This window comes from Homarus americanus, unplaced genomic scaffold (assembly GCF_018991925.1).
Source record: "Homarus americanus isolate GMGI-L3 unplaced genomic scaffold, GMGI_Hamer_2.0 scaffold367, whole genome shotgun sequence".
Taxonomy (NCBI): Eukaryota; Metazoa; Arthropoda; class Malacostraca; order Decapoda; family Nephropidae; genus Homarus; species Homarus americanus.
In genome coordinates, this window is record NW_024743709.1 from 12,818,241 (window position 1) to 12,834,067 (window position 15,827).

At 42.1% G+C, this 15,827-nt stretch overlaps 1 protein-coding gene across 4 annotated transcripts in view; it reads right to left on the minus strand.

The window, feature by feature from the left end:
- The window catches only part of LOC121877379 (frizzled-2-like), a 203,998-nt gene that overhangs the window by 86,943 nt on the left and 101,228 nt on the right, over positions 1 to 15,827 (minus strand). For all 4 annotated transcript variants that reach the window (XM_042383117.1, XM_042383118.1, XM_042383116.1 and 1 more), the window contains 3 exons: positions 14,434 to 14,551; positions 2,661 to 2,797; positions 1,241 to 1,318 (listed from right to left, as the gene is read on the minus strand). In XM_042383117.1, coding sequence (XP_042239051.1) covers positions 1,241 to 1,318; positions 2,661 to 2,797; positions 14,434 to 14,551 — 333 coding nt within the window. The remainder of the gene's footprint in view (positions 1 to 1,240; positions 1,319 to 2,660; positions 2,798 to 14,433; positions 14,552 to 15,827) is intronic.

The following is a 15,827-nucleotide window of genomic DNA, read 5'->3' on the forward strand; positions in this document are numbered from 1 at the left end:
AACTTAGCTATCGATGCTGCACACAGGAGGAACAAGAACGACAAAATAAGGGCATACAGGGAGAGAATTCAGAACGTTGATCAAGTCAGCTTCACTCCTCTAGTGTTCACAACCTCTGGTGGGAAGGGACCAAGTTCAAGATGTTTCTACGCCAGACTTGCGGAGGTGATCTCCGAACAGAAGCAGCAGCTTAGAAGTTATGTTACAGCCTGGATCAGATGTCCACTATCGTTCTCTCTCCTTCGGTCGGCTTTGCTTTGCCTCAGGGGAACGAGAGCGTCGGCTCCAAAGCTGACAACAGCTGCTGATATTGATTATGAGGCTACAGTCACTGAATGCCGCATAGATCTGCGGCTCAACTAATTCAACACAGTTAGGATAGCTACTCATGTATTAGGATATTTAATATTAAGGTAATAAAATTGCGTAGTTGAGGCAGTTGGGGAAGAGTAGTAGTATAGAGACAGTTGAGGAAGAGTAGTAGTAGAGGCAGTTGGGGAAGAGTAGTAGTAGAGGCAGTTGGGAAAGAATAATAGTAGAGGCAGTTGGGGAAGAGTAGTAGTATAGAGACAGTTGAGGAAGAGTAGTAGTAGAGGCAGTTGGGAAAGAATAATAGTAGAGGCAGTTGGGGAAGAGTAGTAACATTATTTCTCCATGAAACCTAATTACTAGATATGGAAATAATCACAGAAGTCATCGCTCTTATCAGAATGGTACACTCAGCGTATATTAAGATAGATAGGATCACCTTAAGATTAGTAAATTTCCTTTCCATTTTCAAAATTTTTTACCATATTAAAAGAAACGGCATCCTGGTGCTGTCACTAGGCTTATTTTACCCGAGGATTATGCTACCTGATGAAGTTATATTAGGTTAGGGTAGTTTACGTTAGGTTAAACTAAGTTAGAGTCCGGTAGTTTAGGATAGGCTAGGTTAGGTCAGGTCAGGTTAGGTTAGGTTAGGTTAGCTTAGATTAGGGTACAGTAATTTTGGCTAGGTTAGGCTAAGATATGATAGGTTAGTGTGCGTTAGCGTTAGAGTCCTTAATCCCTTAGATGAAATATGTTAAGGTGTTTAATTTTTAAGTGATCCATAATTATACCTTCGGGATCTATAGAAACAAGATGTATGCTGTCATAGGATTCAACGTTGTATAGAGGAAGGTTAATTATGGTAAACAATGGCTGGTTTGACCCAAGAATCCATAATTAGAGGCCGACTGATGAGAGATGGGCTCACCTGTGTCTCCTCACAGCCGGAGGGGCCCCAGGTGCGCGGGTATTCACACACACACTCACCACCTCGACATACTGACCTCTGGAAAAGTCACAGGAGATTTGGTGATGACTTGTGAAAAAAGTTTGGTGGAAAGAGCGAGGGAAAGAGGAAGGGAGAGAGAGAACGGGAGGGAGAGAGGGAGAGAAGGAAGGAGATAGAGAGGAAAGCTGTGACGTTTGGTAAGTGATTAGTGAGAAAATTTGGATGACGTAAAGATAGACATGTGACGTCAAATTTGGCGGAAGTGACATAGTGTATATGAAAGGTTTTGGTGACATGTTTGAGGGTTAGAGATCATAAATATGGTGTGAAGTTTTGGTGACGTGAAGAAGCGGGTGTAGCCAGAGTATTGATGCTTGTACGAACGAATTATATAGGTGAGGCATTGATGACGAGTACTAATAGTTATTGAAGCGACGTGTTGTTATAAGTGGGGAGAAGGGTAGGTGTGAGTGCTTGGGAATAAAATTGGCGAATCGTGAAGAATTTTTATTGGGCATTAGTAAGGGGGGGGGGAGGAGGGAGGGAGAGAAGGGAAAAGTAAAAATTGGTAGAGTGGAAGAGCTGAACAAATGATGGACTGTGTTGAGGGAGGAAGGTGTGTGGACATTATTTTAAGGGGTTTAGAGACTCCTGAGGTCTACTGAATGGTTTGCTTGTGGCAGTCATGGATGGAGAGCGGAGTGTTGCTGTAGGTTGATTTAGTTCACGGTATCGTCAGCGAGAAATAACAAGTCTTCTCCCTATAACCACGCCATCCAGGAAAACCTCTGTTAAATCATTCCAGTACGTAACATCTTTCAGTGAACCAGAGGTGGGTTTAAGGACTGATATAGAAGTATTACTAGAGAAACAAAGCCAGTGTTTACTTTTACCGTTCTCCCTCCCTATAATCCACGCATTAAAATTTCCAGTTCTGTAAATTCTCAAAACTGACATTCTTACAACCGCAAATCGACGGCCATTTTGACGTTAACTGGTTAAATGTAATTTTTGCATAATTTTGCATATTTCGGTGTGTATTGGTGATGTGGGTATGTGACTAGTAAGTGAAGTATTGTTCCTGATCATGTTTCATGTCTTGTTGGAATGAGTGGAAAATAAAAATTGAGTAATTGGAAGGAATGAGAGATCATGGTGATTGGTATTATTTGGACAAATATGAAGCTAATTATTTAAATGAAGACTAATGTCATTAAAAACGCCAAAGTACTGTATTCAGTATAATATTGCTAACTGAGATTTCGACGAAGCTGAGCATGATGAGAACGATTCAATTTAATAGTCACAGAAGCCACTGGTGAGAATGGTGAAGATGCAAATCAATTAAATGAATAGAAGGCTAATAACAATTAAAAAAAACACACACACAGTTACTGACCTCAAAGATACAGTCGGCGTTGGACACACACTGGGTCAACTGTGGCCCAACCGAGTGTGTTGGGTGACTGCCCCAGCGACCTGAGGGGGGGCGTGTAGGGGGTGGCAGGGTGGTGGTGGTAGACGGCACGGTGCCTGCTGGAGAAGGAGAAAGGGGGGAGAAGAGGATGAAGAAAGAGTAGAGTTAGGAAGACGAATGTGTCTGGGTGGTAGTGACGGATATTTATGGGAAATATTTAACAGGAGAAATTGTTTTATATAGACGATTTAGGTTTATAAGAAAAATAAAACTGGTGAAAACGCCAAAGCCATTACAGAACTCTTGGGAAATTATTTTTTTTTTTCCGGTGGAGTCTAGAACTATGGCACCGAGTATTGTAGACATAGGTGATGGAAGGAGTTGTTGAAAGTAGGTTAGTGCAGAGGTGTGTAGAAGGTAGTGAAGAGTAGGTGCTGGAATAGTCATTTGGCATAGTAAAAAAATGCTAATTTATGACACACTAACACAAGAAACGGATGTCAAATAAAATTTTTAATACAAATAAATAACTCGGTCGTGTGAGTGAGTCGTATTTTATAAGCTTAGAAATATGTCGTAGTTTGGACATGTGTGTACGATGATTATATTTTCAATCAATGTAAAAAGATATACAAGGTGTGCTGACCGAGAGAAGAACCACACGCATGACGTCACACGGAGACTTGACTACTTGCCCAGGTCAAGTTAGATTTAAAGAACAGTAGTACCAATTTCTTTTATTTTGTCTTCATGTTATATATATTTTCTGTTACTTCCATCTGTTATAACACCGCACCTGAAATGAGCTAGACTGTACACACACACATATACAGTACATTCACTGTTTATTATTATTATTATTATTATTATTATTATTATTATGAGGCAACAGTCACCGAATGCCGCGTAGGTCTGCGGCTTAACTAACTCAACACAGCTAGGCTAGCTACTTTTATATTTGGATATTTAATGTTAAGGTAATAAAATGGCGGCAAAGGTGTGGCTATTGGGGGAGGTTGGAGGCGACGTTTAAAAAATAGAGTACTGTAGTAGCACTGTAGTAGTAGTAGCGGTAATAGTAAGGTTTTTTATTATTATTATTATATTTATTATTATTAACTATTATTATTATTAATTATTATTATTATTATTATTATTTTTATTATTATTATTATTATTATTATTATTATTATTATTATTATTATTATTATTATTATTATTATTACTATTATTATTATTATTATTATTATTATTATTATTATTATTAATTATTATTATTATTATTATTATTTTTATTTTTATTATTATTATTATTATTATTATTATTATTATTATTATTATTATTATTATTATTAGTAGTAGTAGTAGTAGTAGTAGTAGTAGTAGGAGTAGTATCAGTAGTAGTAGTAGGAGTAGTATCAGTAGTAGTAGTAGGAGTAGTATCAGTAGTAGTAGTAGTATCAGTAGTAGTAGTAGTAGTGGTGGTATTATCATTGTTGTTATTATTATCAATATTATTCAATCTATACAAACTTCAAGATACGTTACATATACTTAATTATAAGTAATATACTCAACCTAGTAGTCTATTATAAGTGTTCACTACACAACTATATAACAGTAACACACATCACCACTATCACAGTAGAGTGAAATAAAATATATTAAATGACATTTTCCCGGCAATATAACACTTAACTTATTCCTTCGTTTATATGTTATTGTTCAAATATTACTTACTTATTATACTACTGGTGTTCACTGTATGATGTACTGGGAATTTAGTATATATAGTGAAAAAGATTAAATTACCAAGCCATCATATATAATTGAATAAATTAACATTTAGACACAATTTCCTGCACACACTAATTTTAGGGGGTTAAAATGGCCAAGTACGATCATCGTCGTGGAGGGGTTGAAAATATTTTTAATATACAGTAATTTTGTACGGTTTACCAAAACATCAGCAGCATTAGGATGGAAGCTTATATCCTGAAATTAGATAGAATTATAGAAAAACATGAGTGTGGCTTAATCCTACCCATTTCTCACATACAAATAAAAACTGATTGGCGGGGTGAGGTGTCGCCGTGACGTAACGCTTGCTCAGCTACCTGCGCGTGAGCATACCTTGTAGATCTTTATAGCTTGGTTTAAATAAGGGATGAAATACTCGAAACAAGTCAAATTTTACCTCACATGTAGCTCCTGCCTCCTAACACCATGGTTCCTATATTTTGATTTATACAATTGTGTTTCGTAGGTGAACAGAGAGAAGCAAGAACTCACTAGTAACAAGACATATTCTGCTTGAGTCAATACCTTCGTTCTTTCATAATAATGATACTCGTATCTTAAAATGGACTTTAATCTCGTTAAGGAAAATACATTATAAGCTATCAGACACAGGATTACTTTCTGACAGAATTTGTATCTCCCGTCTCCGAACATTATACTTCTTTCATATTAATTCAGACATTTGTATTTCATGCTTAACAACAACACATAACACTAAAAGCAAGTGAGAAATACAAGAAGATCCTTTAGGAAATATAATTCGTTGATAAAACCTTCCATGCCTCTTTTAATTTAGAAACTTTTCATCTTTGCAAACAAGAACAAACTATTATACTCCTGAAACGAGTCAATTTATGGAAGGAAATGCAGGTTCGGGGAAAATGGAGACACTCGCCTGGGACACCGAATGGTGGTCGACGTGTTGTGAAGGAGCGCCCTCGTAAATTGTCTCGATATGAGCGTAGTATTTTTACCCTGTGATTTACTGAGATGACAAGATAAGAAAACGCATTTTGATTGGCTCTTGAACCTTTTTGTCCCCCTTTGTGTGTGTTTGTGTGTGTGGGGGGGGAAAGGGAGAAAGGGGTAGGGAGGGGGAGGAACTCGTCACAGTTTCGGTGTTCCCAATTAGGTAAGGGAGGGAGAGGGGGATAATGTGAAAAAGGAGGGGCTTTATTTTGACCTTGCTAGATGAAAGGTTACGGCCGACTTAGTTCCCAGGGATTAAATATCAATAATGGCAAGTGCTAGTTGTAAACAGGGCTGTGCCCTTCTGAGGACCGAGTTAGTGAAGGTCAAGGCCAAAAACTTGAAATTAAGGGAAGTGATTGCGAGGATGAAGGAGGAAGACGCAAGACAAGGAAAGCCTGTGTCTGACGAAGGCACAGGCGAATGGAGGGTTGTGAGGAAAGGAAAGACAAAACTGATGGTGGAAAAAGACCCTGAAACGACAAAAGCTAAGTTTAAAAACTCTTTTAGTCCTTTGATAGACGAATTGAACGTTAGCATAGTCGGGGACAGGGCTGACAAGGTATGTACAAAAGTCTTGATTGTTGGTGATTCCCAGGTACAGTAACTGGATAAAGCTTTCTGTGCTAATAATATAAATAGGATGCGAGTGTGTTTGCCAGGAGCTGAGGTGGGGGATATAGTTGACAGGAAGGACAATATCTTGTCTGGCAATGGGAACAAACCCATTATCTGCAGGAGGCAATGATATTGGCTGTTGTAGGAGTGAGGAGCACCTTGATAAGTTCAAGACAGCTATTGAACGTTTTAGGATAAAGAACATAAGAACATAAAGAAAATAAGGCGTCTGCAATAGGCCGGTTGGCCTGTGTATGGCAGCTCCTGTCGAGAGTTATAACCACTCTCTATAGTCCATGAATCTATGTAGCCTCCTTTTACAACTTTCCAGCGTCCCAGCACTTACTACAAAGTTGCTAAGCTTGTGAACCAGTTCCTTCCTATCTCCCTCCTAAACCTAGACTTATCCAACTTAAATCCGTTGCTACGAGTCCTATTCTGCTCGGATATTATAAGAACTTTATCTATATCTCCTTTATTGATTTCTTTCACCCACTTAAATACGTCCATCATATCTCCCCAAACTCTTCGCCTTTCTAGGGAATGCAAGTTTAGATTCTTTAATCTATCTTGATATGGAAGGTTTCCAAGTCACGGAATCATTTTCGTCTTTCTTCATTGCACCGACTCCAGTGAATTGATATCCATTACATAATAAAGGAACCAGAACTAAACAGCATAATCGAGGTGCAGCCTGACTAGCACAAGATGTAATTGCAATATGACCTCCACACTCTTATTACTTACACTTCTAGATATAAAATCTAATACTCTGTTTGTCTTATTTCGAACATTAACGCACTGTTTTCTAGGCCGAAGGTCCGAGCTTACAAGTACCCCTAAGTCTCTTTCACAAGTCGACTTTTCTAGGTTGCTATTGTTAATGCTGTATACATTGACAGTATTTGTTCTTCCGATATTAAGTACGCTGCACTTGCTGGTGTTTAATTTTTGCCATTTTTCTGACCACTTCTGCAGTTTATTTAAATCCTCCTGAAATGCATTTGCATCCTGCCCTGAATTAATCTGCCGCCCTATTTTGGTGTCATCCACAAACTTACTTATGTCACTGCTGATCCCAGTATCTAGATCGTTTACGTAGATTATGAACAAGAGTGGGCCTAGTACTGACCCCTGGGGAACCCCACTAGTTACACAGCCCCACTCAGATTTAACACCATCTACGCTGACCCCCTGTGTTCTATCGGTGAGCCACGATTTTATCCAATTTAGAACTTTCCCCTCGATGCCATGAGCCTTAATTTTTCTCAGAAGCCTATGATGTGGTACTCTGTCAAATGCTTTGCTAAAGTCTAAGTAAATATCATCGTAATTTCCTAAAAAAACGTTAGCAGATTTGTTAGACAAGATTTTCCTATTGTAAATCCATGTTGAGAGTCGTAGATTAATTTGTTTTTCTTTAAATGCGATCGAATGCTATTTGCTATAATTGATTCAAGAAATTTTCCCACTACTTACGTCAAACTGATCGGCCGGTAATTTGATGCTGATGCTGTCTCGTTTTTAATATGGATACTACATTTGCCTGTTTCCACAAGTCTGGCACATCTCCCGTGTCTAATGATTTTGTAAATAAATTTATGAGGGGTCAGCTAATCTGTTCCGTACCCTCTTTCAAAACTCGATGTAAAATTTTATCCGGCCCTGGGGATTTTATCTTTAATTTATTTATCTTCTTAAGAACATCCTCTTTTCTGTAAGTGATATCCTTTAGTTTTTCTTCTTCATTTCCCCTAAATATCAGTTCCACCTCTGGCATGTAATCGTGAATTTCTTCTGTGAAAACTGATAAGAAGTTGCTGTTTAATGCTTTGCTTATTTCCCCCACTCTCATTGATCACTTCCCCTCTCTCTGACTTTAAAGGCTCCACTTTGTCCTGAACCTCTGTCCTATATTCCTGGAAAAATCCCATGGGTTTCGCCTTGGATTCTCTTGCTCTCCTGGTTTTGTAGTCCCTCTTTGCCTTTCTTACATTTTTCTTAACATTCCTAGATAGTTCATTATACCTATCTCTGAGCTGCTCCTCCCGTCCTTTTAATTTCTTATCAATTCCTTTCTTTACTCCTATGTCATGTTTAAGTTTTTTGGTCATCCAACTTGACTCATTCATATTTGACCAAATTTTTCTGTATGGTAAATTTTGTTCTTGTGCTTTACGTAGTATACTAGTGAATATATTATAGTCATGATGAATTGTTGTGACGCCGGTGACCTAACCCTTTCATACCGGAGACTGACCTGACCTTTCCCAGGTGACCTCACCTTCTTAACCGATCGAAAGTCTGGGACTCAGACCATATTGACATTATTTTTCGTTTCCAAATTTTGGGTAAACCTGATTTCTATGTGATCACTGTTCCCTAATTCTTCCCCTACTGTGATATCTCTGATAATATTTTCTTTATTTGTTAATACTAGGTCTAATATATTATCACCTCTAGTAGGTTCTGTAATTAGTTGTTTTAATAAAATGTCCTGTACTGCGTCTAGGAAGTCTTCAGATTCATAGTCACCTATAATGTTGTCCCAGTCAATATATCTAAAGTTGAAATACCCCATAATGCACAGGTTGTTGAATCTTGCTGCCCTACTCATTTCCTGTCATATGGGCCGAGCTGCTTGTTTCCCAAGACTTGGGGGCCTGTAAATCACTCCCATAATTAGTTTTTTTCTCTTCCTTCCGCATTTTCTTGCAATACAGACTCGGTTTCTATTTCACCCCTTATTGTATTATTAATACAAAATTTTAATGTATCCCTGACGAAGAATGCGACCCTACCCCCTTCCTACCTTCCCTGTCTGATAAAAAGTTCTTGCTCGCCAGATTCATCCAAGTTTCGTCTACATTCTACGTCTACATTCTCGGTACATACAACCGCTCTCAGCAAGTCTATTTTATTTCTAACGCTCCTACTGTTTGTATAGTATACATTTAAACCTACCCTTCCCTGGTCCTGTTTTACCCCTTGTCCTGAGCAACTAATTCTATTTCCCAGGACCTGCTTGTTTTTTGACTCCCACTTACCCTGACCTCTCTTTACTGGCGAACCCCCCCTTTGGAGTAACAATTTCACGCTCCAGAGATGCAGACAACGTCTTTACCCCAGCGCGAGACAAGTGTACCCCGTCACGACTGTACAGGTAGTCGTTGGCATAGAATGGTCGTCAGTTATCAATGAACGTCCAACCATTGCTTGTACAATATTTTTCCAGTCGGCAATTTATTGCAATTGCTCTGGACAGCCATTCACCGCCAACCCCTCTTCTAGGCAAGACACCACATACTATCGGGATTCCTCCCCTATCTCTAACATTCCCTACCGCCTCTCTATACCTCCTGGAAAGTTCCTCACTCCTAACCTTTCCTATGTCCTTGCCTCCTACACTAAGACACACTACTGGCTTGGTACAGTCCCCTGACAAAACACTATCTATCCTCTTAGCTATATGCCCAATCCCAGCCCCAGGAAAACACACCCTAGTTCTACGTTTCCTATCTCTCTCACAAAAAGTGGTATTTAAGAACCTCACCTGGCTGTCCTCAACTGCAATGACCTTACCACTGGGCAGGGTTTGACCAACAGCCCTTTCTTCTCCTGTCACCACACCGTCTTGCCTCTTCTATTCCACTCTCCACTCCTGCTCCTCCTGACTCTCCTTCGTAGGTGTCCTGCTAGGCAGGACACCCACCTGAAGGAGTTCAGTCCTGAGGGCTTCGTTCTCGCCTCTTAAAACGTCCATCTCTCTCCGCAATTGCTCCAGCTGCAGTTCCAGCTGACTTAACATAGTGGCCGATGGGTCGTCTGTCCCCACACACCGTTCCTCTTCCCCCACAACACAACGGCCCACTGTGGCCATTTTCTATGGTCACAAACACGAGCTAGGGAGGGATCTCTATCATATGTGGTGTCCTGCCGAGAAGCAGAGTTGACAATGAATGGTTGTCAAGGGCAGTTGGTGTCAACGACCGTCTTGACAGATATTACAAGAGTGAAGGGCGATATGATCGAGGTGTATAAACAAAGGTAATATAACAAAGGTATTAAAACTATCCATCCAGGAGCCAACTCGTAGCAATGGTTTTAAATTAGAAATATTTAGATTTAGGCGCGAAATAGGCAAACATTGGTTTAGAAATAGAGTAGTGGATGTGTGGAACAAGTTATCAAACATCATCATTAATTCGAATACGCTGGATAGCTTCAAACATAGGTTGGGTGGATATATGAGAGAAAGGGGTTGGGTATAAGTGGGACTGCCCAGTATGGGTCAATAGGCCCGCTGCAGTATCCTCCATTCTTATGTTCTTATGTTCTTAAAAACTCAGACGGTGAACCGTTCCCATGACAAGTCATGATTGGCTCCTCGTTCTCACGTAATTTCATGTCTGATGTGTGCGCATACGGATTGGGCTTTGATGATATCAGACCGTCATGATATTTTATGATTATTTTGTTGGGTTTCAGACCATTATAATCTTTTATGAATATGTTTGCTGAGGGAATGCTGTGGTAAAGAACCCGCCAGAGGTTGTGTTTTAATGGAAGGAGAGCAGGGCTTAACTCAGGGAGGCGGGACCCTCGACCTCAGCATTTCCAAAGCTGGTGGGGTCATATCATCCATTGCGTTGGGACGCACGGTGTGTAATGGGATGTGCACTACATTGGTGAAAGCTTTCAAGTGCCTTGATGTGCCTCCTGTATGACCCATGTCTCGCTGCTGTATAGCAGGGTGGGGAGGACCACTGCTCAATATATGTGTAACTTTGTAGATAATTTCAGCTCCCTACAGCTGAAGACACGGTTTCGGAGTCTGCCAAAGGCTTGAATTGCACATCTGATCAGATGCTGAATCTCTTCATCGATGTCCGCGGTGATGGACAGGTGGGAGCCGAGATATCGAAAGTGGGTAACATTGGAGAGGGTAGTACCATTAAGCTGGATGGATGGTGGAGGTGTGGCTGAACCACGAGCAGGCTGAAAGACAATCTGAGTCTTACTTTAACTCACCTCAAGGCCGAAGTGTGCATACGCATCTACATGGGTGTTCAGGATCTCATGTATAGGTCGCGTTCAGTGTGAGCGACAAGGATGAGGTCGTCTGCATACTGAAGCTCAGTAATGGAAGATGCCGACACCTTTGTTCCTGCCTGGAATTGTCTTATGTTGAAAAAAAACCTTCATCCGGTACTCGATGTCCACCCAGCCGGCGAAATTGACGTTGGCACGAGTAAGGAAGGCAGCCAAGAAAATGGAAAAGAGAGTTGGTGCCAGTACACACCCTTGTTTAACCCCCGTTTGGATGGGGAAGAACTCAGACTGGGTGCCATTGTATAGGACACTGCCGTTCATGCCATCGTGGAGTTGCCTCACAATGGCGATGAATTTTTTGGGGCAGCCAAAAAGGCTGAGGGTCCACCAGAGGGCTTCCCTGTTGACCGAGTCGAAGGCCTTCGTTAGGTCGATGAAAGCCATGTACAGGTCACGACGCTGTTCTATACACTTTTCCTGTATCTGACAGGCAGTAAAGATCATGTCAGTCGTGCCACGTGATGGTGTAAGGCCGCATAGAGATTCTGGGAGGAAGTTTTCCGCCTCAGGAAGAAGAATTTTTAGAAGGACTCGGGAGATAATCTTGCCAGCTATGGACAGCAGCAAAATACCGCGTAGTTGCCACAATCTGACCGATCTCCCTTGTTCTTATATATATATATTGACGATGGACGCGTCTTTAAGATCTTGGGGGATTTCCTCCTTCTCCCATATATTTTCCAAGATTGAGTGGAGATGGTCCTGAGGCTTTGTTATTTTTCATCTAGTTGATGGCAGTAGCTACCTCACCCAGGGATGGAGGATAGCTGAGGCGGGTCAGCTCTGGATGCTGAGGGGCCTGCTGGGTATTCAGGACATCCACATCGGTGTTTCGGTTGAGCAGTGAATGGTAGTGGTCTTTCCAGCGCCTTAATTAGGGAGTTACGGTCGGATGAGCGGAGGGGGACTGCTCTTCGTGTGATTGGCCCATAAAATGTTTTAGTGGAATTGAAAAATTTGTGTATCTTGTGCTGATCTGGCAAATTTTGTGTTTCATATAGTTTATTTTTAAACCAGTCATTCTTTAGAATGCGAAGTTCCCTCTGGGCCGCCCCTTTTTTTTGCGGAAAGTATCAGCTTTGGTCCGAACTGAGGGATGTTCTGCCTTTCAGTTCAAGCAACACGTTTAACATCGACGAGTACATTGATTGCCAGGTCATTTTCATCAAACCAGTCCTGGTGTATTCTTTCGATCTGGCTGAGGGTCTCTTTTCAGGTTTTTGTCATGAGTGTCGAGAATACCCCATTCAGCACTAGGATTTGGGTTGTTTGTGTCGGGTTCTTTACCAGCCCATGTTCGAGCTATTCTCTGAAAGCATGTGCTACTACTGAATCTTCCAGACGCTTAGTGTTAAAACCTCTTCTGGAGGCATGCTGCCTTCGCCGTTTTGGGGCGACGTGAAGTGAGAGCTTGGCTCTGACAAGCCGATGATCAGTGTCGCAGTGGTCTGAGCCACGCATGGTACAGGTGATGAGGACATCTCGGCGATCAATGAGATGCCAGTGTTTGGGTCGTGGGTGTTGTCACGAACCCTTGAACTTGTCGGCCTGCTTAAACAAGGTATTGTTGATAGTGAGGTTGTGTGCAGCACAGTTGCTGAAGAGGAGTAGGCCGATGGAATTACACTTGCCTAGTCCATTTCTCTCTATGGTTCCCTGCCAAATGTCAGCATCTCCGCCAACTCTGGCATTGAAGTCACCAAGGAGCAGAACCTTATCTTCTCTGGGGATAGAGGTTAGCACTTTGTCGAGGTCGGCGTAAGAGGCCTCCTTGATGTCTTCCTCTGCATCCAGTGTTGGGACGTATGCACTGATGAAAAAGGTATGACGTGAATGATTCAGTGGGACTCGGAGCGTCACGAGGCGCTCGTTGATCCCAATAGGCATTTCAGTTAGACTGTGTAGAATGCGTTGGCGGATGGAAAAGCCAACTCCGCAGCAAGCTCACCCTTCCAGAAGAAGGTATAGCCAGACCCCCGTTTTGTGAGTTGACCCTCGTCTGGGAGCCATGGCTCATTGATGGCTGCTATGTCGATGTTATACCTAGCCAGCTCTTTTGCCACAAGGGTTGGTTCTTCGTTCAGGACGCTCATTTGTGTCAGTATTAAGAAGGATCTTGAAATTCCATGCAGCGACCATAAGAGGTTGTATAGTTTGCTTTTGTTTGGATATGTGATTCTGAATGTGTTTTCGACTGCATAGGGATGACTTTACTGGGTGCAGTTGCCCAGTCAAGTTGTTGTTATTTTAGACAGGCTATGTTTAGGGCACCTTTTCTAGCCCCCTCCCCATGTGGGTTGAGCAGAGTGGCTCCTCGAAATGGCTGCTTAGTCGCACAGACAGGACCAAATTGCACTGTTGCCTAGATCCCGGTGCATAAACAACCATCTTAACTGTGCCGCCCATGTGCAGAATTGTGACTAGAGACTCCCGGCAGTTATCTTTGCCTGTCCCCATCGCCACTTGTCTTTCGCCATAGGACTTTTGGGGGTATAGGGGTTTTGATGATGATGAGAGGTATGGTGAGCTGGATGATGGCAGAGCATGAGTTGATTTCTGTGGTGAGGCAGGAGTGCAGGCTGCAACCATACATTTTGGCTCTCCCTCTTCATGATCCAGTGGTGCAAGTGTTGCAACGACTGGTGAGAGGGAGAGTTGCAATGGACTGCCAATAGCCCAGTTTGTTAGGTATCGGCTTAGTATCCTGGCCATCAGGCATTGCCTTAGCAAGCCGGTGTAGTCATTGGGTTCCCATGGTGGTCACCTCTTCTGCCTATACCGCTGTTGGGGTCTTGTTGGAGTTAAGTAAGATTTTTCGTTCGGGGTTTACTCCTGTACCCTTATACATACCGAGGTTAATGTGCAAGGCAGCGGGGCAATGGTTGGTAGGCGCCAGGACGGGTCCATTTGCCGGTTGGCCTACGCGCCGTCCCTCTTGGGCCCACTGATACTCCGAGATCCCCCTGCTGGTCTACGCTGGGTACATGAGGCACCTAGTTACTGTGTGTTGCCACAGCAGCCACAGCAGGAGCCTTGAAGTTGAAGAGGAAGTGTACTGGCGGGAGAAGTCTTGTGCAAGATTCTTCCCTTTTGCCACGAGGGTTAGCCAGCGGCTGTAGCTCAGAGCGAGAGGGAACAAGCAGAGCTTGTACCTTAACACTAACATAATGCTGCCGCACTAAATGCACATCACCATCCTGTGTGCGACCCCACACACACACACACACACACACACACACTTAACACACACACTTACTATGATTGAGGGTCAGGAGACACATCAGTTCGTGGTGTTCCGGGAAGCGTGTGCAGTCAAACTTGCTCGGCCAGGTGAGACCCATATCTGTCATGACACCCTCACACCCCTCTCTCGCCTGCCGGAGGAAAAAGGGAGGTAAGGAGGAGTAAAGGAAGAAGAGCTGAGGATGGGTGGTGGAAGATGAAGGGTGAGGAGGGAGGATGGGTGGTAGAAGTGGAATAAGAGGGAAGGAGGAAGGAGTTAAATACGGGAAAGAAGGGAAGAAAATGAGTGTAGGGTGAAGTGAGGAGGAATTACGGAGGGAAGAGGGTGAGGATGGTGTTAACAAAAGAAGGAAAAAGATGAGATTGAGAGATATAAAGGGGATGAGGAGGGAGAGAGAAGGGAATGTAGACAAGGATAAGAAAACGAGGGGATGAGGAGTGACGTGAAGATAACGAAGGTAGAGGTGATAAACATGGGGAGTTTGGGCAGGTATGTTATGTTGTGTTGTGATGTGTTGTGTTGTGTTGTGTTGTGTTAGGTTGTGTTGTTTTGTGTTAGGTTGTGTTGTGTTGTGTTAGGTTGTGTTGTGTTGTGTTAGGTTGTTTAGTGTTAGGTTGTGTGGTGTTAGGTTGCTATGTTATGTTATGTAAGGTTTGGTTAGGTTCGGTTAACGAGGGGAAAGATGTTGGACAGGTAAGGTTGGAAATTATTAGCCAAAGTTGGTAAATCAAGAGTCAGAGTAAGTGGATTAACAGCCAGAGTAGGTGATTAATAGCCAGAGTAGGTGAATTAATAGCCAGAGTAGGTGAATTAATAGCCAGAGTAGGTGAATTAATAGCCAGAGTAGGTGAATTAATAAACAGAGTAGGTGAATTAATAGCCAGAGTAGGTGAATTAATAGCCAGAGTAGGTGAATTAACAGCCAGAGTAGGTGAATTAATAGCCAGAGTAGGTGATTAATAGCCAGAGTAGGTGAATTAACAGCCAGAGTAGGTGAATTAATAGACAGAGTAGGTGATTAATAGTTAGAGTAGGTGAATTAATAGACAGAGTAGGTGAATTAATAGCCAGAGTAGGTGAATTGACAGCCAGAGTGGGTGAATTAATAGACCAGAGTAGGTGATTAATAGTCAGGTAGGTGATTAATGGCCAAGGTAGGTGATTAATAGCCAGAGTAGGTGAATTAATAGACAGAGTAGGTGAATTAATAGCCAGAGTAGGTGATTAATAGGAGTAGGTGATTAATAGCCAGAGTAGGTGAATTAATAGCAAGGTAGGTGAATTAATAGCAGTAGGTGAATTAATGCCAGAGTAGGTGATTAATAGTCAGAGTAGGTGAATTAACAGCCAGAGTAGGTGAATTAGTGGCCAAGTAGGTGATTAATAGCCAGAGTAGGTGAATTAGT